General features: G+C 43.2%; 1 protein-coding gene across 2 annotated transcripts in view; it reads left to right on the top strand.

Moving 5' to 3' along the window:
• RAD51C (RAD51 paralog C) overlaps positions 1 to 26,772 on the top strand; it is a 67,525-nt gene that overhangs the window by 36,773 nt on the left and 3,980 nt on the right. The window contains exons 7-8 of one of the 2 annotated variants that reach the window (XM_030186126.1): positions 5,498 to 5,558; positions 22,711 to 22,771. In XM_030186126.1, the coding sequence (XP_030041986.1) occupies positions 5,498 to 5,558; positions 22,711 to 22,771 (122 nt within the window). The remainder of the gene's footprint in view (positions 1 to 5,497; positions 5,559 to 22,710; positions 22,772 to 26,772) is intronic. The other variant, XM_030186127.1, reaches the window with a different exon arrangement.

Here is a 26,772-nt window from a genome sequence, read left to right as displayed (position 1 = left end):
GGAAATTGCCCTGATATTCCTTATATATTTTTTATAAAGAGATTCATAATATTTTGCTCTGTGCTGACAGTTATTTTACTTATGGAATAACCTCACTCTGCTCCTCACTTGATGAAATTGTTAGAACAGTATGGGGAACTCTCCGGTTATAAGCTCAATAATTCTAAATCTCAGATGATGAGGGTGGGACCAATGTTTCCTTTAAGGAGTGGCCTGGTGTGTGCAAATTTTTTTTTGTGCGAGCAGCAAGGTTTGAAAATCAACAATTTTTGATTAGTATTAGCAATGCATTTCTGTATATAGAACACACACAAAACAAAAATCACTTTTGTGAGCTACACTCTTAAAATGTATGTTTGGGTGGGTCCTACAGTGCCTATTCCCCTTGTGTGTCAGCTTTCAAGATGGTTTCCTCCAGATTTTCATACCTGGGAGTGCATATCTCTTCAAAATTGGCTCATCTTTATAGAGTTAATTACCTGCCTTTGCTAGTTAAGTCCTCTCTAAATAGATGGGAGGTTTACCTCTTTTGGATGGGTTAATTTGATAAAGATGATGGTTTTACTCCAGTTGCTTTAACTTTCTCAGCGACTGCCCCCATAGGAGCCAAATTTTCACAATGATTGGACATGCTAAAGCCAATGGAAATTAATCCTCCCTGGACCCTCTACTAATTGGGTTTTTTCCAGATACTTGTGACCTAGATTAGCCACTGTTAGAAACGGGATGCTGTGGTAGATGGTCCATTCACCTCGCTTAGTATGGCTGTTCTTAAGTACGCTGCCTGCAACCTGGTCCAAACCTTTCCCTTGTACCTATCTCGCCTTATCTGACATCACCTCTTATTTCTGCATGGGCGGGATGGGTCCAAGAGAGTGCTCCTTCAGGGAATGTAAGGGGGATGGGGTTTGATTTATCCACCCTTCTATGGTTACAATCAAAGTGGTTTACATTTAATATACAGGTACTTATTTTGTAGCTGGGGCAATGGAGAATTAAGTGACTTGCCCAGAGTCACAAGTTGTAGTGGGAAAATAAGTAAGAGAGAAAATACCTTAATTGTGTAATTAATCATGATTACAAATTTTAATTCATACAGTCCTATTAAAAAAAAAAATAGATTGCAGAAACTTTGGACACTTGTGTATGGTTCTGTAGGTGCTGCTTTGGTGTCTGTTCTCATTTCTCTGCAAATTGTTGAAGATTGGTTCAACATACAAAATTCTGAGATTTTTCAAATATGATAGATGTAGAATAGAGTAGTAATTGCCATTACATACTTAGGTACAGAGAAGAGAAAATGCACCAAGAGATATTACATGTCTATCAACTAGGTCATATTGAGGGTAATTTCATATTGGGTTTTGAAAAAGGTTGGAAGTGTTACCATTTTTTAAATTTTTTTATGTCATCTTTATTAAAACAAGTGCAAAGGTTTCAACAATTACCTAGTACGGATTTTTCTTTAACATCTTAGAATTTGCAAAAAGTTATATGTTCCACCCTCCCAGAAAAAGTCTTAACAGTACACCTTGCCTGTGATTGCAAGTTCAAACAGGATAGAAAACTTAAGTATTTAAGATTCTACCCCAAGCCATGGGGGTCAGAGACGACCAATAGGGTTCCCACAGAGTGCAGAATCAGTGCTCTCACACAGAGTCCAAGTCTAGTAGTTCACAATGCTCCAAAGATGTTTTGCAAAATCATTAAAGAGCGCCACTGGGCTAAGCTGGGAGTTTCCACCTGAAACCATTTCTGCAGGATACATTTTATACCAAATAACACAGTTCACTTTAAAAACCCAAGATAGCCGTGTGGTGGGGGCCGTGCTTATGTCAAATGCAACAATAAAGGTCAAGGGCATGATGTCCTTTGTGATTTCCAAAGCAAAGAAACATGGGTTTCCCACTTTCTGCCAAAAGGGTTTGATCATTGTACATGTCCAAAACATATGTTCAAGGGTAGCTCCCAGATGTTGACATTTGGGGCACGTGTCAGAAGGTGCAAATTTTGCCTTATACGCATGGTGAGGAGTATAACAAATTTGTGTTATTCCCAATGCAAAATGTTCTTGGTCAAGGAGCGGAAGGAGTGCAGGCTCTTCAGTAATTGTGCAGAAGTGATGGTGACCCATAAGTCCATCGTCCAGTGCTATGCCAGAGTAGTCAAGTCATAAGACGAAAGTAGATCTACAAGTTTATATGATGTAGGGACACTCTCAAATGCGCTTCTAAACTAAAGGCCTCAGATAGGAGTTCACGGGTCTCTTGTCGTTAGCATCGACTAAGGCAAAGATTGAATGTAATGTTGTAATTCCTTATAAGGAAAAGTATCAAGTGCTCCTAATTGATAATCTTTTCTCAAAGAATAGTAAGGGATCATATTGCCAGACTCATCAACCACATGAAAAAGGTAACATACCCCTTGTAGGTGCCAAAAACGAAGCTGTGCCAACGACATTTCCGGAAGGAAAGCGCCACTGCCATGTATGTATAAAAAGAGTGATTGCGTGATGCTGTTGTAGAGCATGACACAGCCACTTTCAAGTGGCCGTGGCATGCTTAAAAATAGGATAAGGGTGTCCCACTTCTCCCAACAGTGATGACCCAGAGTGAAGCATACAACTGAAATGAAAAAGGTGTGTTACCCAAGTCTCAACAGTCGTGTAAGAGAAGTGGGAGGCCACATGATACCAGTCATTAATTTGCCACATATTACACGCCAAAGGAAAAAGCCCAATTGACTATAAACCTAGGTCCCCCCTCTCTTTAGGCAAATAAGCTCAAGACAAGGGCATATGGGCTTACTTTCCACTCCACAAATAACAATTAAGAAGTCTGGCAAATGCTCTTTCCTGATATTTTGTGATTAAAAATTGGCAATGTTTGGCAAAAGTACAACCAACAGGGTATCAACACCATTTATTTTTTGTTACATTTGTACCCCGCGCTTTCCCACTCATGGCAGGCTCAATGCGGCTTACATGGGGCAATGGAGGGTTAAGTGACTTGCCCAGAGTCACAAGGAGAGCTGCCTGTGCCTGAAGTGGGAATCGAACTCAGTTCCTCAGTTCCCCAGGACCAAAGTCCACCACCCTAACCACTAGGCCACTCCTCCACATTGTATAAAGCCACTTTTCCTAATATTGAGAGGGGGAAGGTTTGCCAGGTGTTGAGTGTGCTTTTTGTAAGATCAAATAAAGGTTGTAAATTAATAACGTACAATGTGGAGAGATCACAGGGTAACAACACCCTCAGGTACTTAAGGGATCCATCACCCATCTAAAAAGGAAGTTTCCATTCTACCCAACCCATACTTCTGGTTGCAGAAGTAAGACCATGGATTTATGCAACTTAAGTTTAAACCCAGAGGAGTAAGAAAACTCATCCACTTCCAAGGAGGCCTTTCAAGCAATCTCAGGGATGGGACAATATCAACAGCAAATAATCTGCAAAAGCTAGCGCCTTCACCTCGTTGGTTCCTATGTGCACCCCCTGAATGTCTAGTTCATTTCAAAGTGTACCGAGGAAAGGCTCCAGGTATAGAAGGAAAGTGGGGACAACCCTGACGGATTCCCCGTTCAATAGGAAAGGAGGGTGTCTTAATGCCATTCACTAATATAGATGCCCAGGGACAACTATAAAGAACCTGTAGTGCCTGACAATACCAAACATCCAGACCAATGTATTTTAACACCTCAAACAGGTATACCCAGTCAAATTGAGCAAATGCTTTCTCAATGTCCAAACTGACTCCTATGTTCGGTAACGGAGTATGTTGAGCATGTGCCATGGCCAACAAAACCTCTTATATTGAGGACAGACTGGCAGCCTTTAACAAATCCAGTCTGTGCTTCACAGATTTAAGTTGGGCAAATGGATGACAGTCTGCCAATATATATTCAAATAATTTTAAATCTACATTTCAGAGAGACACTTTCAATTCTGTCAGTTTTCTGGGATGAATACCATCCAGTCCAAGAGATTTGATACTCTTCAAGTTGTCAAATTACCCCATGACATCCTCCAGGTTTATAGAGATTATTGTTTCTCGGAATCGTCAGCTTTGAATACCATTTCTGGCACCAGTATCTCTCCCAAATCTTCCTTGGTGAAGACCGAGCAAAGAATTCATTTAATCTCTCCGCTATGACTTTGTCTTCCCTGATTGCCCCTTTTACTCCTCAGTCATCTAGCGGTCTAACCGATTCTTTTGCCGGCTTCTTGCTTTTAATATACCTAAAAAAAAATGTTTTACTATGTGTGTTTGCCTCCAACGCAATCTTTTTTTTTCAAAGGCCCTCTTTGCCTTCCTTATCAGTGGTTTGCATTTGACTTGACATTCCTTATGCTGTTCCTTATTATTTTCAGTTGGTTCCTTCTTCCATTTTCTAAAGGATTTTCTTTTTATCTCTAATAGCTTCCTTCACCTCACTTTTTAACCATGTCGGCTGTCGTTTGGTCTTCCATCCTCCTTTTTTTAAGACGAAATATATTTGGCCTGGGCTTCCAGGATAGTATTTTTGAACAGCATCCACGTCTGATGTAAATTTTTAACCCTTGCAGCTGCTCCTCTATATATATATATATATATATATATATATATATATATATATATATATATATATATATATATATATATATACTAGCCGTTGAGCCCGTTAAAACGGGCTGGTGGGTCGCCGCCCCTCCACCCGGCCCGTCTCTTCGCTATTCAACTTACATCTCCGCAGCAGGCAGAGATCAGCTGAGCTCCCGTCGGCCTTCCTTCTCTGCCTGTGTCCCGCCCTCGTGTGACGTAACATCAGCGAGGGCGAGACACAGGCAGGGAAGGAAGGCCCGACGGCAGCTCAGCTGATCTCTGCCTGCTGCGGAGATGTAAGTTGATTAGTGAAGAGACGGGCCGGGTGGAGGGGTGGCGGCAGCGGTGACTCCGGGGGGGGGGGGGTAGCGGTGGCGACCTCGACGGTTCCCTCCCCTTCGCGCAGTTTCCCTCTCTGTCCCGCCCCCCCCCCCCCCCCCCCCCCCGTCATCACGTATTGACGCGGGGGCGGGACAGACAGGGAAGTCTCTACTGCGCATTTGCGAGTGAGTACGGTCACTCGCCGTTTGTTTGATATTCCCCCCACACCGTTCTCATTTTATCGTAGGATGTTAACATGTGTAAGTTCTCTGTGCATGTTCACACATTCATCAAATACACATGCATATTACAGCTGTGTCCAGACTATGCCCCTTGGGAATGTCTTCACATAGTTTGCATTAAATAAGGCATAACCTTGCAATGCTCCTACTTTTTACGCATGCAGTTTTACTGCAAGCAGCTTTGTAATGGCCATTTTCCACATACTCCCATTAGTTTATGGGGTGTTCCTGCATATGCTAGCATGTGTGGAGTTGTTTTGTCTTTTTTTAGCACTTTGTGGAATAAGTTAGATGCATTATGTATCCAATTTGAAAGGTGACAATAAACTAATTTTTCTTTTCTTTGTTCATAGGAGAAAGCTGGGGCCATGCAGCCACTATCCGTCTAATTCTGCATTGGCAGTGTCAGCAAAGGTAAGTAGCTCAGCACAATATCCTCTTTTTTTTTTTTTTTTTTGATTAACAAGAAGTCTTTATTGTAAAAATGAAAGAGCCCTGTACAACAATTGAAAATTACAACTGTATCATTAAGAAAATATCATTCTCTAGACTTCACTTTTTTATTCCCTTTTTAGCACATTCTCCTTTTCTTTCCAACCCAACAGAAGTTGGAAAGAATGAAATAAAAGGGGTTGAGAATGTGTCAATCTGAGGGTAAAATAACTCTGAAAATTTAACAGAATGGGATGGCACTTGATATATAGGCAAAACTGGTAAAAAGACAAGTTCAAATATGGGCCAGATCAGACTAGTGCTGGGCAGACTTATACGGTCTGTGCCAGAGCCGGTGGTGGGAAGCGGGACTGGTGGTTGGGAGGCGGGGGTAGTGCTGGGCAGACTTATACGGTCTGTGCCAGAGCCGGTGGTTGGGAGGTGGGGATAGTGCTGGGCAGACTTGTACGGTCTGTGCCCTGAAAAGCACAGGTACAAATCAAAGTAGGGTATACACAAAAAGTAGCAAATATGAGTTATCTTGTTGGGCAGACTGGATGGACCGTGCAGGTCTTTTTTTCTGCCGTCATCTACTATGTTACTAGAGGTTCCAGAGAAATAAGCTCCCCAAAAACTTGGTACAATGCATTTCTATGGAAGAAAGAATTCCAACTTTTATAGCACAAATACTTATATACAGTGAACACAACATTTAGGGCATTTCTCTTTTCAGACTACCTCTTTCCGTTCATTACTTCTGTCTACCACCATCACAGCCCACCCTGCAAACTTCATCTCTCCAAACCTACTCCCCACAACTTTCACCACCACACAAACAGCCCCTCTAAATTATCTCACCAACCCAGTTACCCCACCACAGACACAACACATGCAGACCACACACAACATAGGTACACACAAACGTGCACACCACACAAACACTGGAACTGCAAATAATTCCATAACTGAAATGTACTGTATTTTAAGTTTAGATATATAACCGTCTGACTGAATTGTATGACTTCTATTGGTTGCTATGGTGCTCATTTTCAAAGCAGAATGCCTTAAAATTTATCTGCTAAAAACATCCAAATACTGATTTTGGAAAGTCAGAATTTGTACATTTTAATGCTGCAGTTCACCCAAATAGCAATGTTTTGGGTGGAACTAGGGAGGGCCAAAAAGTAGGATGTCCAACAGGGAAGAAAGGTCAATGTAAATATAAAAATAAAAAAAAGTTTTTATCCAGACCTGTTTTAATCATGTTCAAGTTACAAAATGTTGCTCTAATTGAGCAGCTGACCACTGGAGGGATTAAGGCATGCCCCCTCCTTCTCCTCTGAAAGTGGAAACTGGAAAGGAAAAACAGGCCAATATCTGCTTCAGGTATTATGGCAATTCTTAATAAAGCAGTAAGCAGGCCAGAGGAGTAGCCTAGTGATTAGTGCAGTGGACCTCTGAACCAAGGAATCCAGCTTTCAACTTTTTTTTTCCTTTTCTTTTGTAACACAAGAATAGCTATAGTGGCTATTTTTAACATTAGAATAGCCTAATGGTCCATCTAGCCAAGTATCCTGCTTCCAACAGTGGCCAATTCAGGTCACAAGTACCTGGCAGAAACCCAAATAGTGGCAACATTTCATGCTTCTAATCCCAGGCCAAGCAATTGCTTACCCTATGTCTGTCTCAATAGCAGACTATGGACTTTTCCTCCAGGAACTTATCAAAACCTGAGTCTTCCAAAAATAGAGAAATACCTACTCTACCTAATTAGAACACCTGCAAGCCTGAAGGCTATTGAAGTGGTGTACATTCATGTGCCATAGATATTTTTAGACCCTGGAGGGATCAGATTTACAAAAAAACGAGTTATAGTGGGGTTTGAACCCATGTCCCTTGGTTTACAGTCCACTGCACTAACCACTAGGCTGCTACTCTGTTCTGCAGCGACATCTGTATGGCCATATTTTTGAAAATGGTGCTAGACAGACGTTCATATCACTGGGGGGGGGGGGGGGGGGGGGGGGGGGGGTTGTTCTTCAAAAGTTGGACATTTGGAAAATGTAAAAGCATCCATCTCGCAGCCAAACAGGAAATCTAGACAGTTTTCCTGTTTGATTATGGCTGTGAGATGAACATATTTTTTTGTTTGTTTTATTTACACATTCATTTTTGAAAATGTCCTTCCTAGTACTGCTGAACGTTGACCCTTATTTCCCCAGCACAAGAAATTGCCCCAGCTCACCATCTCCTTTTCTGTGACCAGAGCAATGCTTCTCAACCCAGTCATTAGGGCACACCCAGCCAATCAGGTTTTCAGGGTTCTCACAATGAATATGCACGAACATTCAAATCTATCTCGTGCATATTCATTGTGGATATCCTAAAAGCCATAGCAATGCGCTGTGGAAATAAAGGGGTCGACATTCAACAGGACTTATCCAAGTAGGAATGGCTCCCACCCGGAAAAGTCCCTTTGACCAGATCTCTCTACCCAGATTTTCAGTGGCATAATTCGGATAATGCCACCAAATATTCAGTCAGACCACCTCAGCATTATCCATGTAGTGTTGGGATGGTCTTGGGGTGGAGCTTGGATAGAGCCAAGAGTTACCCAGTTATCAGCAATATTCACTCTGCTGACAGGGTAACTATCCCGATTAAAAGTTAGGACAGAGAAAGGCTGTCCTAACTTTATCTGGTTGTCTATCCAGGTACCAATCTGAATATTGTCAGTACCTGAAGAAGCAGTGCTAGCCAGTATCCAGATTACCGGTGCTGAATATCCAGGTAGATTAAGTTCACAGCGGCCAGTGTTTAAAAAAAACAAACAAAAAAATGCTGTAGGTTGAATAATATCCTTAAGTTTCTATGTGTGGTAGGAGATGGAAAAGAAATGAAGCCACCCCCCCCCCCCCCAAAATTGGAAAAGCAGTTGCAACTACTGTATGTACAAACACTGATTTACATACAGGCATACTAGCCCGCAAAGACACACACACAACACAGAGCAAAGAGACACGTGCGCGTACGAAATTTTGGAAGGTTTAGCTTAACATATGAATGGAAGAGTAGCCTAATGGTTAAAGCAGCAGGTTGAGAATCAGGAGAGCCCAACTCAAATCCCACTGCAGCTTCTTGGTATATTGGGTAAGTCACTTAACCCTCCCTTGCCTTAGGTACAAACTGTGACTGTGAGCCCTCCAGGGAAAGAAAAATACCTACTGTACCTGAGTGTATACTGCTGCAATAGCTTTCAAACTTGCAGGTGCTATACAAGAAATTTTATACTTTATTTTCAAAAGGTATTTATTTTATTTATTTAGAACATTTGTATCCCACATAATCCCACCATGGCAGGCTCTATGTGGCTAACATTTATGAAAAGTACATCATACCTAACTCAAGGTTAAACAGAGAATAAAGAGAGACCCTTATAGGAATTAACTGACAGGGAAAACATGTAAAGCACAGCTCGTGGAATTTTTTCCAACTTATCTGTGGGTTTGCATAACTTAGAGGGAGGGCAGTTGGAATGGAGTGGTACCCAAATATTCTGTTGGTTTTCAAAGAAGAAGAATAGTGATGCCAGATGTGATCATATAACAAACCATTAGATGTCACTGTCAACAGATTTCAAATGATGGATTCACAGTTGAGCCACAGGGTGCCACTGTCCCATGGCGACATGTATTGCTGTAATTCTGAACCTTATAGCAACAAGTAGCAAATGAGTAGTCACTAGGAGGGGGCATTTTTGATATGGTGTTTGTTAGAGTTTGGACATTTTGAGCTAAACGTCCCAAATTCGAATAGGAAATATAGCCATTCCTCCACGACCCTCCAGACCGGTCAAGACGCATGGGTTATGTCCTCCTACCAGCAGAGGGAGACTGAGAAAAACTGAACTTTTGAATACTGTATATATAACCTGTGCAGTACATTCACTAGCCAGTATTTTCTCAGTCTCAGCAGAGGTAGATGGACAGCCTGTGCAGTCTTTAATAGTCTGGTGAGGTAGTTTGATTCTATAGTTAAGGGGGTTTCTCCTCTTATTTCCTTGTTTATTGGTTTGGCATATGCCCTGTACGTGGTAAAAAAAAAAAAAAAAAAAAGTGCTTCGGGGCCCTGGGTCCGGTGGGGCCCAGTTTTTCCCCCTGGGGTGTCACACCTGTTTTCAGGTCCCTCCCCCTGTGCTGCTCTCTTTGGAGACGCTGGCAGCTTGTGCCTCGGCTGCTTTCTCTGATTGTAGCCTTGAGAGCCCCCACTTCACAGCTGCCAAAAGAAATTAGTAATATTTCTTTAAGAGCCGTCTGCAGTTTTATGGGTGATATCCCTTTAAAAGTCGTCTGCAGTTTTCTTTACATAGGAACGGTCGGCAGGCCGTTCCTATTGCTGGCGAAGCAGAGAGAGAGCAGAGAGGTTAATTGTTGTGTGGGAAAGCGGTGAAAAAGAGTGTTTGCGCCGGTCGGGGCTTTGAAGTTATGGCGGGCAAACTTCTTCGCTGTCGCGCGTGCTCGCGTCGGGGCATAGAGACGCCGGGAGGTCAGTGCCGGCTGTGCGGCGATCCAAAGCAGGTCGCGCCGGTGGCGGCACCCCCGGTGTTAATAGCGGAGGCCCCAGCTAGTTCGGGGGTGTCAGGAGTGGCAGCAACGTCGGCAGGGCCGTTTTCTACGAATTTAGTTTTGGCGGGAACGGCCGCCATTTTGGATTCCGCGCGTCCCGCGGAATCAGCTGTTTTTGGCCCGGCTGCTCCCGGATCGGCCCCGAAGTTGGCACCGGAGGGTCCAGGAGGCGTTGGTTTTCCTCCGGATTTTGTATGGACCCTGTTTCAAGCCTGGAAGGCGGGACCCCCACCTTTGGGGGAGGGGGCTAGTGCGGCCCCGGTTAAGAGGCCTCGTTTTGAGTGGGACGACGAGGAGGGATTCTCCCCTGTAGGATCTGAAGGGGCCTTGAGTGATAGCGCGGATCCTGAGGGGTTTGAGGGTCCTCAAGAGCCGGAATTGGTGGTCCCTGGGGAGGATCCTTCGGTAGTGAGAATTTTTCACAGGGAAGAGCTTGCAGATCTCATTGAGCAGGTTTCTTCCACCCTCAAGTTCGAACAGCCAGAGGCGGTTTTGGGGGAGGCTAGGCAGGTGGATCCCTTGGTCAAGGGGATCCAGCGGCAGGCTCGGTCTTTTCCCATGAATAAGGATATCCGGGATATGGTAGTTCAAGAGTGGCTTTCGCCGGATTCTCCCTGTAAAGTGTCTAAAGCGATGTCTAGGCTGTACCCGCTCCCACAGGAAGATAGAGATTCCTTTAAGGCTCCCACAGTGGATGCGGTGGTGACAGCAGTCACCAAAGCCACGGCTATACCGGTGGACGGGGGGACTGCTCTCCGGGATCCCCAGGATAGGAGACTTGAGGCCTTCCTCAAGCGGAGTTTTGATTTGTCGGCCCTGGCCCTGCAGGCCTCGATTTGTGGGGGGCTGGTTGCGAGGGCGTGTTTCCGTTGGGCCGAGAAACTCCTGGATGACTCCGTGGAGGTTGGGACCTCCGGGGTACAGGAATTAGCCAAATTGGAAATGGGATCCTCCTTTTTGTCTGATGCGCTTTATGATTTGCTCCGAGCTTCGGCCAAGAATATGGCTATGCTGGTGGGGGCACGTAGGGCGCTGTGGTTGCGAGGTTGGGTCGCAGACGCGGCCTCCAAAGCTAAGCTTTGTTCTCTTCCATTTAAGGGGGCCATGCTCTTTGGTGAGGATTTGGATAAGTTGGTGAAAGGTCTCAGCGATGCCAAGGCCCCTCGCCTTCCGGATTTTCGTCCTAAGGCGGCGTTCAGGGGTACTTCCTCCCGAGGTCGGTTTAAGGAGGCTCGCCGGTATAGGCCCGGGAGGCCTAGTGGGGCCTTTAGAGGTCGGTTTTTCCAGCGAACACAGTCCTTTCGGGGGAATCGGCGCGGAGGCCGTGATTTCTCCGCGGGAGGACAGGGAGGACAGGTTTCAGGGCGTAATCCACAATGAAGGTGTGCGGGTCCAGGCCCTGGTTCGGGTAGGGGCTCGGCTGAGTCAGTTTTACCAGGACTGGGCCCAAATCACATCGGATCAGTGGGTTCTCGAAGTGGTGCGAGACGGGTACGCTCTGGAGTTCGACGGCCCGCCTCCCGAAAGGTTCCTGGAGTCCCCTTGTCTTTCCAGACTCAAACGGGCGGCGGTGCGAGACACGTTGGCGCGGCTGATCAGTCTGGGGGCGGTGGTACCTGTTCCCGCCACTCAGCGCCGCTTGGGCTGCTATTCAATCTACTTTGTGGTCCCAAAGAAGGAGGATGCCTTTCGTCCTATCCTAGATCTGAAGGCAGTCAATGCAGCCCTCAGAGTTCCCACTTTCCGCATGGAGACATTGAGGTCGGTCATTGTCGCGGTGCGGGAAGGGGAGTTTCTCACGTCTTTGGATCTGACGGAGGCTTATCTGCACATCCCCATTCGGGCCGCTCATCAGCGCTTTCTGCGTTTTGCGGTTTTGGGGAAGCATTTTCAGTTTTGTGCTCTGCCTTTCGGATTAGCAACGGCTCCGCGTACGTTTTCCAAGATCATGGTGGTAGTGGCGGCGGCCTTGCGGAAGCAGGGGGTTCTGGTGCACCCGTATCTGGACGACTGGTTGATTCGGGCGAAGTCCCAGTCGGAGAGCGAGGAGTCGACTGCTCGAGTGGTGCATTTTCTTCAGTCTCTGGGCTGGGTAGTGAATTTTGGCAAGAGTCACCTGGTGCCGTCGCAGTCGCTGGAGTACCTGGGGGTTCTATTCGATACCAGGAACGGTCGGGTCTTTCTGCCAGGCCCCCGGATTCGCAAGTTGCAGAGTCAGATTCGGCTATTTCTGTCGGAGGCGGCTCCGACGGCCCGGGAGTACCTGCAAGTCCTGGGGTTAATGGCGGCCACCATAGAGGTAGTTCCGTGGGCCCGGGCGCATATGCGGCAGTTGCAGTCAGCTCTTCTCAGGCGGTGGGCGCCTCTGTCGCAAGAGTTGGATGTTCGCCTTCAGCTACCGGTTTCCCCACGCCGCAGTCTCCAGTGGTGGTTAGACCCAGGCAATCTACAGAAGGGAATGCCATTGGAGGCTCCGCAGTGGGTGGTTCTCGTCACAGACGCCAGTCTTCAGGGCTGGGGAGCTCATTGTCTCGGTCAGGTAGCTCAAGGACGCTGGTCTCAAGTAGAAGCTCAGTGGTCCATCAATCGGTTGGAAACCCGGGCCATTCGACTAGCGCTTCTGGCGTTTCGGAGGGTGCTGGGGCAGAAAGCTGTCCGGGTGTTTTCCGACAACGCCACCGCCGTGGCTTATGTCAACCGTCAGGGGGGCACAAAAAGTCAGGCGGTCGCGGAGGAGGCGGCGCTGTTGTGTCAATGGGCGGAGCTTCATCTTCTGGCGCTCTCCGCGGCACATGTGGCTGGAGTAGACAACGTGGAGGCAGATTACCTGAGCAGACATGCGCTAGACCCAGGAGAGTGGTCGCTTCATCGGTCAGTGTTCAATCGCATTGTGTCGGTCTGGGGACTTCCCGTGATGGATCTCATGGCAACGGCTCGCAATACTCAGGTTCAGAGGTTTTTCAGTCGCCGGAGAGATCCTCGAGCGGAAGGCATAGATGCGCTTCTAATGCCGTGGCCGCGGGAGTTGCTGTATGTGTTTCCCCCATGGCCGTTGGTCGGTCGGGTGATTCAGCGCATTGCTCGACACCCCGGACAAGTGATTCTGTTAGCCCCGAATTGGCCGCGTCGGCCGTGGTACGGAGATCTGGTGCGGTTGGCGATAGCGGATCCTCTGCCGTTGTCAGATTCAGGGGTGTTGTGTCAGGGACCGATAGTTATGCCAGATCCGGATCGGTTCTCGCTTACGGCCTGGCTCTTGAGAGGCACAGGTTAAGGAAGAAAGGTTTTTCGGCCAGAGTTATCGATACGATGTTGAGTTCGCGTAAGCGGTCCACATCGTTGGCGTATGTCCGGGTCTGGCGAGTTTTTGAGCATTGGTGTGCAGGTAGGCAGGTTCTGCCCTTTCGGGCGTCGGTGACAGATGTCTTGGAGTTTTTACAGGATGGTATGGACAGGGGTTTGGCCTTGTCTTCCTTGAAGGTACAGGTAGCGGCTTTGTCGTGTTTCCGTGGGAAGATCCAGGGAAAGTCGTTAGCTTCTAGTCCTGATGTGGTTCGATTTTTGAAGGGTGTTAAGTTACTGCGCCCGCCGCGGCGGCGGATGGTGCCTTCGTGGGATTTGAATCTCGTTTTGGATGCTTTGGTGAGGCCGCCGTTTGAGCCTTTGGTTTCTGTTTCAGATAAGGATCTGTCCCTAAAGACGGTGTTCCTGGTGGCTATTACTTCAGCTCGGCGGGTGTCAGAACTTCAGGCTTTGTCTTGTAGAGAGCCCTTTTTGTCCTTTTCCAAGGAGAAGGTTTCGTTGCGCCCGGTGCCGTCCTTTGTGCCCAAGGTGGTCTCAGAGTTTCATGTGAATCAAGTGATTTCCCTGCCAGTTTTGGGTGACTTGGCCGGGAATGCAGAGCAGCGTCGACTGGCTAAGTTAGATGTGCGCAGAGTCTTGCGCTGTTACATTTCCAGAACTCGTCACTATAGGCTTTCTGATCGTTTGTTCATTCTCCATGGTGGTGCAAGGAAGGGCGCGGCAGCTTCCAAAGCTACGATAGCTAGATGGTTGAAGGAATCAATTGCGCCGGCGTATTTGCTGAAGGGTCGCGTGGTCCCTAAGGAATTTTCGGCTCATTCTACCAGGAGTATGGCGGCCTCCTGGGCGGAGAGTAGTTTGATTCCTCCATTAGATATTTGTCGAGCGGCGGTTTGGTCGTCATTGCATTCCTTTGTTAAACATTACAGGATTGATGTGCATGCCAAGGAAGAGGCAGGGTTTGGGGCTGCGGTGTTGACCTCGGGCCTACGGGGTTCCCGCCCTTAAGATATTACTGCTTGGGTACGTCCCATGCGTCTTGACCGGTCTGGAGGGTCGTGGAGGAAGGTGAAATTAGATCTTACCTGCTAATTTTCTTTCCTCTAGACCCTCCAGACCGGTCAAGGCCCGCCCTGTCTGTACTGTAGGCCAAGAGGTCTGTAGTCTGTTGTTCTATCTTGGCAGCTGTTGAGTGTGAATTCTATGGTTTCAGACTTGGTTTGGATAAGTCTGGTCAGGTGTGACCGTGTTTGTTAGTCCACCTGTGGAAGCACACACTATCTGAAGGACACAATGAAGGATATGAGGAAAGTGTCCAATTGACAATTACCACGTACGGGGTTATTAGTTCCAGTTGGTGTTTTGTTTTCTCTGCTTTGTCAGGGTTATACTGGCTAGTGAATGTACTGCACAGGTTATATATACAGTATTCAAAAGTTCAGTTTTTCTCAGTCTCCCTCTGCTGGTAGGAGGACATAACCCATGCGTCTTGACCGGTCTGGAGGGTCTAGAGGAAAGAAAATTAGCAGGTAAGATCTAATTTCACCTTTTTGAAACAGTAAGATGTCTCTATCTTTTTTTCAAAAATCGCCACATGCTAGATGGTTTTGTGCTCAGTGCATTTATCTTTTTGGTCCACTTTCGAAAAAAACTACTACTACTACTTATCATTTCTATAGCGCTACTAGACATATGCAGCGCTGTACACTTGAACATGAAGAGACAGTCCCTGCTTGACAGAGCTTACAATCTAATTAGGACAGACAAATGAGATAAGGGAATATTAAAGTCAGGATGATAAAATAAGGGCTATTGGAGGACCAGCATTCTGGCCACAAAGACATCTCAGTAGAGCAGTGGTGCATCCTGGTGCAGCTGCAGTGGTCTTCTCATAAAAGCTCCCAGGTACACATCTCGCCATTACCCCCTTATCTTGTCTGCTGAGCTCTCCAAAACCCACTGCCCACCCTTTACCCACAATAGCCCTTTTGGGTAAAGGGTGTCACCTATATGTGGGTACAGTAGGTTTTTGGTGAGTTTTGGAGGGCTCACAGTTTCCATCACCAGTGTACCACCACTGCATTACTCCAGGGACCAGCTTGCTGCTTTAATAAAACTGGCTATAACATCTGAAGCTGTCTTAGAGGCTGGTAAGTACTATTTTTATTCACATCTTTGGGGGGGGGGGTAAGGAGGATCATCCCTGATTCCCTCCAGTGGTCATTTAGGGCTCCTTTTTGTGTCTTATTCATTCTAAAAACAGGTCTAAGTCAAAACTTTGTTTTAGCCCTAGACATTTTCGTTTTGTTCCATTATGGCTATAAAACATCCAAGTGTCAGGAATGTCCTAAGCCTGCCGCCCTATTCCCATCACGACACACCTCCTTGTGATTTGGACGCACTTCAGACAAACTGCATAGATAAACATTTAGATAGACCACGAGGGAGATCCCGCAAGAGGGAAGACTCCCTGTAATTAATTTGTCTAATAAAAATCTTTCACATATACAAATACAAGTATTGAGCAAGGGTTTATCGTTTGTTCCAACTATGATATATGATCCCTTTCAAACAAGGGTGGACATTGCTAAATTCATTAGAGCTTTACGTTTAAAAATTTTCTTTGGAAAGGATGATAGACAACACAAGGGATACTCCACTGTTTATCAGAAAAGTACATGGTCACCTCCAGGTATGATAGATCCAGTGATAGACACCTTTCATAGACATATTATGAAGGATATAGAACAAATGGAACATCATTATGTCCATGTTAATCATAATGTCTCTAGGGAAGAAAGAGAAGCTATTCAATCCCTTTCTAATGATACTGATATAGTTATTCGCCGTGCAGATAAGGGCGGAGCAGTGGTTATCCTTGGCACAAATGATTATATGAGGGAAGCTTATAGACAGTTGAATGACATAAACACCTATCGAAGGTTGAATCAGGACCCTACTGACCGTCTCTTAGAAGAGATGTTAGAAATTACTATTAAGGCGTTTCAATTAGGGTTTTTGACTAAGAATGAAATGAGTTATTTGAATCATAAAAATGCCAAGATCCCGATATTTTACCTTCTCCCTAAGATTCACAAAACTCTTAGAGAACCTCCGGGCAGACCGATAGTGTCTGCCCGTGACTCACTATTGGAAAGATCATGCAAATATATTGATGGTTTTTTGGCACCACTTGTTGTTAACACCAAGTCATACATTAAAGATACGACTCACTTTCTGAAAAAGCTAGAAGCTTTACCTTCCCAAATAGATACAGGACTTTTGGTTACGTTGGATGTCCAATCCCTATATACTGCGATACCCCAATGTGAGGCATTAAGTGTTATGGAACAAGTTTTAGAACAACGTCCTAAACCGGTAACGGTTCCTACTGAGTTCCTATTGAAACTGTTGAAGTTGTCTTTGTTCAATAATCATTTTTTGTTTAATGGAGAAATTTTTTTACAATTGTCGGGAATTGCGATGGGAGCAGCTTTTGCCCCCACAGTCGCCAATCTATTCATGGCACATTTAGAAGAAAATGTCATTTACAAGCTTCCTCGATACCAGTATGCTAAATGCTGGTGGAGGTTTATTGATGATATTTTTATAATTTGGGAATCAACACTGGAAATGTTAGATTTATTCCTCATAGATTTGAATGCATGCCATTCAACTATTAAATTCCAACATACAGTTCATTTGCATGAAATCAGTTTTCTAGATGTTAAGATTACTAAATATAGAGACAGACTTGAAACTGATGTTTTCACAAAGCCCACAGATCGGAACTCATTGTTGTCTTACGACAGCATGCATCCTATACATATTAGGAATAACCTTCCATTTGCACAGTTTTTACGTTATAGACGCATTTGCGATACTCCACAGAAATATAAACATTCTGCTGTTCGATTGAAAGATAAGTTAACTGAAAGAGGGTACCCTACTAAAATTGTGAAACATGCATTTAAAAGAGCTCTTTATAATCATCGTGAATATTTGTTGGGAACTAAACTCCAAAACAACCAAGAAATGGAAGATCAAAAAACTGTCTGCATCATGCAATATACATCAATGGCACCTAGGGTTGCTAATATTATATATAAAAATTGGAAAATATTATCTACCCATGAAATATTTGCTAGACAGAAATGTATGATATATTCCAGACGAGCCAATTTATCTGAGATGTTATGTCATCCCGATGTAAGAACAGGTATTCATCAGAATAGAGCAGTAATGCTGGGTCATAATAAATGTGGGGCATGTGTCATGTGTGCAGTGATGGAAGAAACTAACAAATTTTGGGATCAGGTAAAACAAGATTGGTTTTATTTGAAAGGAGAGACTTCCTGTACATCAAAAGCAGTGATTTATATGATCACATGCCCATGTGGATTGCGGTATATAGGACAGACGAAACGAATGTTCAAAGTGAGACTTTCAGAACATAAACATGCTATACAGTCCAGAAAAGTTCATATGCCTTTGGCTAAACATTGTATAGATAATAATCATGAATTTAGTCAATTGCGATGTATAGTAATAGAGCAACTTATAAATAACCACAGAAGAGGTAACATTTCACGCATTTTACACCAAAAAGAACAAAAATGGATTTACCATCTACAAACCATCCACCCGAAAGGGCTAAATGGACCAATGGAATGGGAAGCATTTTTTTGATAGAAGAATGCGTCTTTTGTATATAATGGGAAGTTACAGAGGATCACATATTCGGAAGATATTGATTTCATTATGAATCTACGTTTTATGAATATATGTTGAATACTCCTTTTGGAACATGTTTGTAGTTTTTCTAAGATTTTTTGTGTATTCTTTGGACACTTTCTCTTTAAGTTCTCTGAGAATAATGGTACGTCAGTTATAATTGAGTCGTCCGTCTTGCTGATTGGATACAATAGAGAATACCACCTAGTGGGATCTAATTGATGATTGGATACAATAGCAAATACCTCCTAGAGGGTGGAGCTAAATTGTTGGCGTCCTTTATTAACATTCGCCATTTTCTGAACTGGTGTTCGCGATGGATTGAACGAGAACAATTTTTTTGTTTTTCGACATTCTCCTGATGAAGATTGCGAAACAGTGGGTCCCTTGCTGTCGGGAAAATCTGTTAAACATGGAAGTAATGCTTCTTTAGCATTACCCACTTTGAAAAATTTCTACTCTGTAACCGGAAGAGTGCGTGAATGAAAATATTGAACTAGTTTATTGACAACGTGGAAGCAGGTCATTTTGTCCATATAAGAGACATAAATCTAAGGTTCAAGATAAGTGACTCTTTGTTAAGTATGAACTCTAACTGATAAGTTTATTGCATAACGGTTTCAGTTTTAGTAAACTGGTGATACTTCACTTAATTCTAAAGGTTTACAGAGTAATTATGTAAGTTTTGTTCTTCCATTCAATACTCTCTGCAGTGTTGTGCATTAAGATGGACATTACAACAATAGATTAAAATACTCTATTTTCCGTTTTTTGTTCACAGTGCCTTTTTCTCCCCTAGATAGGGAGTTTTTTGGCATCTGTGACTTTTTTCGGAAAGTAGCAGGTGCCTATGATGTTGGCCAATTCAGTGGAGTCCTAATTAAAGGTTCCCTGGGCTATTGAGGCCACTTTATATGTATATATAAACAATTTGTTGAAGTCCCCAATTCTGCACGAACCTACAGAGTGTACAATAGGAGTGAAGTTTTGAATTTTGTTATAGATAAACATTTGCAAAATAAGTTTCAAAAATATCGATTTGGACATTTTGAGACGGAATATATCCAAATGCTGCTTTATGACACTTGGACATTTTTCTTTTTCAAAAATGAGCCCCTAGGTGTAACTGTTTGTTTATTTATAGCAACCATTAAGAAAGCTATATGATTTAGTCACTAGGTGACACAACAGAATTTGCAATAAAGGAAATTTAGTACACATCTGAATCACTCACTAAGAGCTAGCCCAACTGGAATACTCTACATTTCACTGAACTCCTACGTTTAGGAACATAGAAAATGGGTGGTAATAGAGGTGGACTTAGGGTAAAGAAAAAAAAAAAAAAAGGAGCTTCATACTGATTTTCAGAACTAAACTCATAAACCTAGGCAAATGAATGGCAAGTCTAAATTTACAAGCACTATTTTTAAACTCCTAAATGAATATGAATTTTCAGCTGAAAACGGACTCCTAAGCTTGGCACAAATTTAAGGAGCTCAGCTTTTTTATTTTATTTTCATTTTTTTTTGAAAATGGTAAATTCTGCTGAACTGCTACTGCAGTGCTCCACCCCCCCCCTCCCCCCTCCCCCCCCCCCCCCCCCCCCCCCCACCAAATTCCTCTTAAAACAAGAACAAGATCTGATCAAGCAGAATGAGCAACATAACTCAATAATTCTGTCAAGTCAAACACTTTGTTCCAAGAGAGACAGTTTCTATAATAAATCACTCAGGGCCTCTTATCAAGCTGCGCTAGCGGCTTCCGGTGCAATAATGCCGACAAAGCCCATTCTCTTTGAATGGGCTTAGTCTGCATTTCTGCAGGGGAACCGCTAGCGTGGCTTGATAAGAGAGGCTCTCGGTGAATAAACACTGTATGCTAAGAAGACTAGGGATTACTAGTCTATACTAGCTGTCCCAGAGCAAACAGAATTGATATCCAAAAGTTCTGGATTTACCTCTCAGAAGAGGCACCAGCTCTGTGTTAGAGAACCCCAACTACTGAGCAAATTACCACCTTGCCCCGGGAGAAGTAATCAGTATTGAGTTTAACATCCCCACAAATGTTTTGGAACATTGGCTCTTGTTTCTGAATTCCAGAAAACAATTTTTTTTTTGTTTAAATCTTTCCCTCAAGTAAAAAAAAAAAAAAAAATATATATATATATCCTCAGTAAAACAAGGACTCTAGGTGATAACCAAGCACTACACTAAACTGTAACGCAAAAAGCATTTGTTAATGGTCACTTTCCCAGAAATTTCACTTTACAACAGTCTCATAAAAGGACCAGCTTAGGAGAACTGACAATTGTAGGATTTCATCTCTCTCAATAGAATGTGGGTACGTACCCTCCCTCCCCAGGGTTAGTAAATGTGCATTTGGAGTGATGAGCTCTGTCGCTGTGTGGTGAAATGCTCAGCACACAAACCTGGACCGGAAATCCTTGCCCTGGCATTTCATATTACTGTAGCATATTCCAGTTTTGTAACTCCTGGCTATTCCTATCAACAAGGCAAGAGAGTGCAGTGCAAGTAAAATGTGGAACACTGACGACATTTTTCCAACAAAGGGAGAAACCACCTTCCGTCGTCTGGCACCAATTAGCATGAAAGCATCACAGACACCCTGCCAAGGATTCTGCTAATTATTTTTAGGTATCATTATCATAGGAAGCATTTAATTATAGCCTGAGGAAGCTTTCTACTGAACATCAACTATGGAGGGGATTCCTCTGAACTTGGAATAGTGGGCTGTGATTTTTAGAACAGTTTGTGTCAAAGCACTTGCAGCAGGATCTCTTTTATAAACTCACAGCTATATGGTTGTCCTACTATGTCAATGATACAATGGGGTCTGTCCTCAAGACAGTTAAGCCTAGGAGTACCATAAGTGACCCTGTTATAGCACAGGGAGGGAGGGAATCAGTCCTATGGTTCAGCACTAGGTGGGAGGTCTTGAAGCAAAAAGCCAAACTGTTGTGTGGATATCCCTGTGGCTGGTGCTATGGGGGTTCTGTCTCCTGTCATTTTGACCCAGTTTTGGAGAACTGTGGGACGCTGCATGGTATATACGAGGAAAAGGAGGTGATTAGCTGGTCTTACACTAACTCCTCCTCTCCACCCCCAAAAACCCCAACCCTTCCTCGCTTCATCAGTAATGAATTCTTTAATTTGAAGTAAAAGTCTGACAGCTCTCAAGGAGAATTGAGTGTCCAATCAATTCTCTGATATGAAATGGTTTAGGGACAAAATTCTTTTGTGTTTAAGTACTAAAATTTTATAAAAGCCACTCGTTTCAAAAGAACTTCAAGCTTCATACGATACATTATAGTGAAATACATAATAGAAAGCAGGCATACAAATAATGCATTGAGATCAGATTTAAATTAAATACCTCTGGAAATATGGTACTTTTAGAACATTTGACCTGGGAGGATGGGGCATTATCTTATGCAGATTTGCTTCTTATCTGCTCCAGCTGATAGGTTTGCTTACATGCAAATCTTGTATTATGCTGCTGGCCCAATTTATTTCTATGAGAGAAGCAGCTCTTCTTCTGCATCACAAAAACTTTGATACACTGAAGCATTTCAATTAGGGAAAATGAAGTTACTTACCTGTAACAGAAGTTCTCCATGGACAGCAGGATAAGTCAGCCCATGGTGCCATTGGATGATGTCACACATGTGTGGCTGACTGGTCCTGTTTGTCAGTGGAGAACTGCCTCTCTCCTCTTCCTTCCAGGTCATAGATACAAACAAGATTTACACAGAGAGACTGAAAATAATTCCATGAGAGATGCTCCACATGCTTTCCCCATTATGAATCCCTCATTGATGTCATAGCCTATTACCACCCACTTTCTATGTGAGTATAAATTTAGGCATTCTGCTGTAGTAAATCTCCAATTAGGAGCATAACTCTCAAAGTAAAAACAATAAATAAATCGTGTGACTTGTTAATTATTATTCACAAAGTAACTAAAAAGACACATGTTCTCCATCTCCACAGGACAGTCCTGGAATTAGCTTAAATTACAAACATTCTTAATTTAAACTAACAAAACAAAGTCTGCGGTCATGATGTTTTAATGCAAATGAGAATTTCAGGCTTTGTTTTTAGATATCAAAATATTAGTGAAATATATGCATATATATGTATGTGTCTTAAAGATAGCTCAGATGATACGTACACTGCCTGACACCTAGGAGGTTTCTGGTTCAAGTCCTAGATTGGCTGGAGTGCAAAATTCTATAGGTCTTACTCAAGTGCTTATTTGAATTAGAAAGATATAGGGGAAGAGGCAAGAGAAAAACTACCTATGACACAATCTGCTGTTGTCACAATGGTTCACTTTATTTTGCCTGCTTCCATAGACCAGTTTTCTTAGGAAATATTTTCAACCAAAACAAAATGGACCATAAAAATATTACTAGTAGTAATAATCAGTGTTATTGCTGTATTTTTGATTAGGTTTGCAACATTATATAAATCGCCCAGTCAGAAGGAGTCTACAGTACCTTTCCATATTTCAGTAAGTGCTTCCTTTCTTCAGAAAAAGTTTCTGTAGAGTGACTGATATTAGGTATAATGGTAATGCTTCATGAACAAGCAGGATTATTCTAGCCACAACAGTGGGTGACATCACTGGGTGGTGCCAAACCTAAGTCTGATCTTCCCATGCTCAGAAACCACTTTAGTAAGCCGTGTGGGTGTTCCTTCACGGCACTTCAACCTTCCCCCTCACACTGGAGGGGGGAAAGATGGCAGATTGAAACATTAGGTGTATAGATTACTAAGCATAGCCTAGCTAAAGGTCTTGTCCATTTCATAAGTTTGATCAAAGCAAAAAATACTTGATGGAGTTATGAACAGAGGACCATGTTGCTGCTTTGCAAATATTCACTGTCGATGCTGGACATAACTGGGTGACAGATGCTGCCATTGCTCTTAGATGAGCAGTCACTCTTCCAGGAAGTTGAGCATTAGCATGTTGGCAGAAGAATAAAAAATACCACATAGTTGGATATTCATAGAGTTCTCTTAGCAACAAGCGTGCTCCGTCTGTTGGGGATCGTAGGATACAAAGAGCAGAGACGATCTGTTCTGAAACTTTGCTGAATATAAATCTGTATCACTCATTTACAATGTAGAGTATGGAGAAGTTTCCTTATGAAAAACATGTGGTTCTGTGAAGAATGTATGAAGAACACTAGTTGATTTACATGGAAATTGGAAATCACTTCTGGAATAAATTTAGGATGAGTACACATTAACACACAGTTGTCGTATATCTGTGTGTATGCTGAATAATATATCAAAGCATGGAGCATGGCAAGCAAAGGTAATGGACACAAGGAATCTAGGACATGAAATCGGCAAGAGTTCAATGGTGTTTACAGGAACTACAAAAGTACAAAGTTAAGAACCCACACCTTGCGGTGTTTGTGGATAAGTGATCTAATATTCATAGTCCTTTCATGAACCTTGATACCAGAGGTGCTTGGAGACTGAATTCCTCTCTAACTGGTTTATGTCAGACCACTATAACACTGAGATGAACCTCAACTGATCTGGTGCTCAGGCTAGGTTAAAGAAGATACTGAAGGAACGATGGTATGGAACAGTGAAAGGGATCTTTCCACTAGGAAGTACGCAATGATGCAAAGCCAACAAAATGTCCTGAACTTCAGTAAACATAATGGGAAATGAAATTAACTCCCTTTTAACAGCCAGGCCAACAGGATAAGTGACTGAAGGTTGGGATGAAGGGGCTGCTCATTGTATTGTGTGATGCACATCAACTAGGTGAATCTATGATGAGGCAGTCTAGTGTCAGATGCGCCAGCTAAGGGAACCAGATCTGTCTTAGCCAGTAAGGCACAACCAGTATAAGGGTCATTTCATCTTGTCATATTTTTTGTTGTCCTGGTTATTGGAGGTAAAGCATAAAGAAGACTATTTGCCAGCCATCTGAACAGAAGAAACTGCACTGCCAATTACAGATGGTCAAAAGACAGTCAATTTCTGGATATCTTCATCTTTTGAAGATACTGCAATCAGCTTCATTGTCCAGCGACCACTCATATGGATCCAGATGGTGGCTTAAGCTGTTCACAAATTGGTTTTGCTTTCCCATGACAGGTATGTCACAGTGATGAAAAGATCCACTTTCAATGCTATTTTCTATATTCTGTACTGAATGTGAAAAAAAGCTCTGAAGTCTTACAGAAGTCTTGTGCTGTCAAGGTAGCACAGAAGGGACTGTCTGCAATCCATGTTGCAGACAATCCCTTCTGCAACATGGGTTGCTGATTCTCCACTCTTCTTAGCAGACGTGTTCAGGTCATTTAAAAACTCTGTCACCAGGGTTAGGAAAATGAGAATTCAATTGGCAGTTAGGGGAATACATCACATATTGGTCCCATATAGTGTACACAGACATTTTTAAGGTACATCAGAAACAGTGTTTGATCTTCAGTTTATCTTTTGCCACACTAAAGGCAGAAAATCTGTGCCAGATTAAATTCAATTTTCAGGAATCCAAAACATAAGGTGACCAACATGCAGAGCTTTCATAAGTACATAAGTAATGCCATACTGGGAAAAGACCAAGGGTCCATCGAGCCCAGCATCCTGTCCACGACAGCGGCCAAGGGCACCTGGCAAGCTTCCCAAATATACAAACATTCTATACATGTTGTTCCTGGATTTGTGGATTTTTCCCAAGTCCATTTAGTAGCGGTTTATGGACTTGTCCTTTAGGAAACCGTCCAACCCCTTTTTAAACTCTGCTAAGCTAACCGCCTTCACCACTTTCTCCGGCAACGAATTCCAGAGTTTAATTATATGTTGGGTGAAGAAAAATTTTCTCCGATTTGTTTTAAATTTACTACACTGTAGTTTCATAGCATGCCCCCTAGTCCTAGTATTTTTGGAAAGCGTGAACAGACGCTTCACATCCACCTGTTCCACTCCACTCATTATTTTATATACCTCTATCATGTCTCCCCTCAGCCGTCTCTTCTCCAAGCTGAATAGCCCTAGCCTCCTTAGTCTTTCTTCATAGGGAAGTCGTCCCATCCCCGCTATCATTTTAGTTGCCCTTCGCTGCACCTTTTCCAATTCTACTATATCTTTCTTGAGATGCGGCGACCAGAATTGAACACAATACTCAAGGTGCGGTCGCACCATGGAGCGATACAACGGCATTAAAACATCCTCACATCTGTTTTCCATACCTTTCCTAATAATACCCAACATTCTATTCGCTTTCCTAGCCGAAGCAGCACACGGAGCAGAAGGTTTCAGTGTATTATCGACGACGACACCCAGATCCCTTTCTTGGTCCGTAACTCCTAACGTGGAACCTTGCATGACGTAGCTATAATTCGGATTCTTTTTTCCCACATGCATCACCTTGCACTTGCTCACATTAAACGTCATCTGCCATTTAGCCTCCCAGTCTCGTAAGGTCCTCTTGTAATTTTTCACAATCCTGTCATGATTTAACAACTTTGAATAACTTTGTATCATCAGCAAATTTAATTACCTCACTAGTTACTCCCATCTCTAAATCATTTATAAATATATTAAAAAGCAGCAGTCCTAGCACAGACCCCTGAGGAACCCCACTAACTACCCTTCTCCATTGTGAATACTGCCCATTTAACCCCACTCTGTTTCTTTTCGGTATGGTTTAATACCAGAACATTTTAGATATTTAGTAGTTTTTCTTAGAGACTTTTTGTGGAGAGAAGCAAGACCCAACTGTATTCTGCTGCGATAGAAAAAAAATTAGTTACTGAAAAATATGTATATCCTAAATTACCTATAAAATTTAAGTGGGTTACATACAGTCAAGCATGTGGCCATGATGAATTCTCCAGCATGACGCATTAGCAATCCATAAAAATCTTGTGGTATGGTTCCCTGAGTAAGAATACCGAAACGGGACCGTTGGAATCAACATGCAAGCTGGTGCTTCTAAGATAAGTGTATTTGTGTACTCTATGAAAGATTGCTATTTGAAGCAAACAGTGCATTGACTGACTAAAGAGTAACAGAAAAATAAAAAATTTAAAATATTACAAAATTAAAAAATTGATGGGGGTTTTTTAGTCGAAGATTTTTTTTTTTGCGGGCAACTGATTGTTTTAAGGTGTTGCCGCAACTGTTGAGACTTTCCCCCTTATTTTCAATATAGACACTTACAGTACTGCTAGTTTGGGTTGTTGAGATGCATAAGGTGCCACGTGGGAATACCTACAGTGGTGGAAATAAGTATTTGATCCCTTGCTGATTTTGTAAGTTTGCCCACTGACAAAGACATGAGCAGCCCATAATTGAAGGGTAGGTTATTGGTAACAGTGAGAGAGAGCACATCACAAATTAAATCCGGAAAATCACATTGTGGAAAGTATATGAATTTATTTGCATTCTGCAGAGGGAAATAAGTATTTAATCCCTCTGGCAAACAAGACCTAATACTTGGTGGCAAAACCCTTGTTGGCAAGCACAGCGGTCAGACGTCTT

This window comes from Microcaecilia unicolor, chromosome 13 (genome assembly GCF_901765095.1).
Source record: "Microcaecilia unicolor chromosome 13, aMicUni1.1, whole genome shotgun sequence".
Lineage (NCBI taxonomy): Eukaryota > Metazoa > Chordata > Amphibia > Gymnophiona > Siphonopidae > Microcaecilia > Microcaecilia unicolor.
The sequence above is the reverse complement of the archived record's forward strand: the minus strand, read 5'-3'. Positions and strand labels throughout refer to the sequence as shown.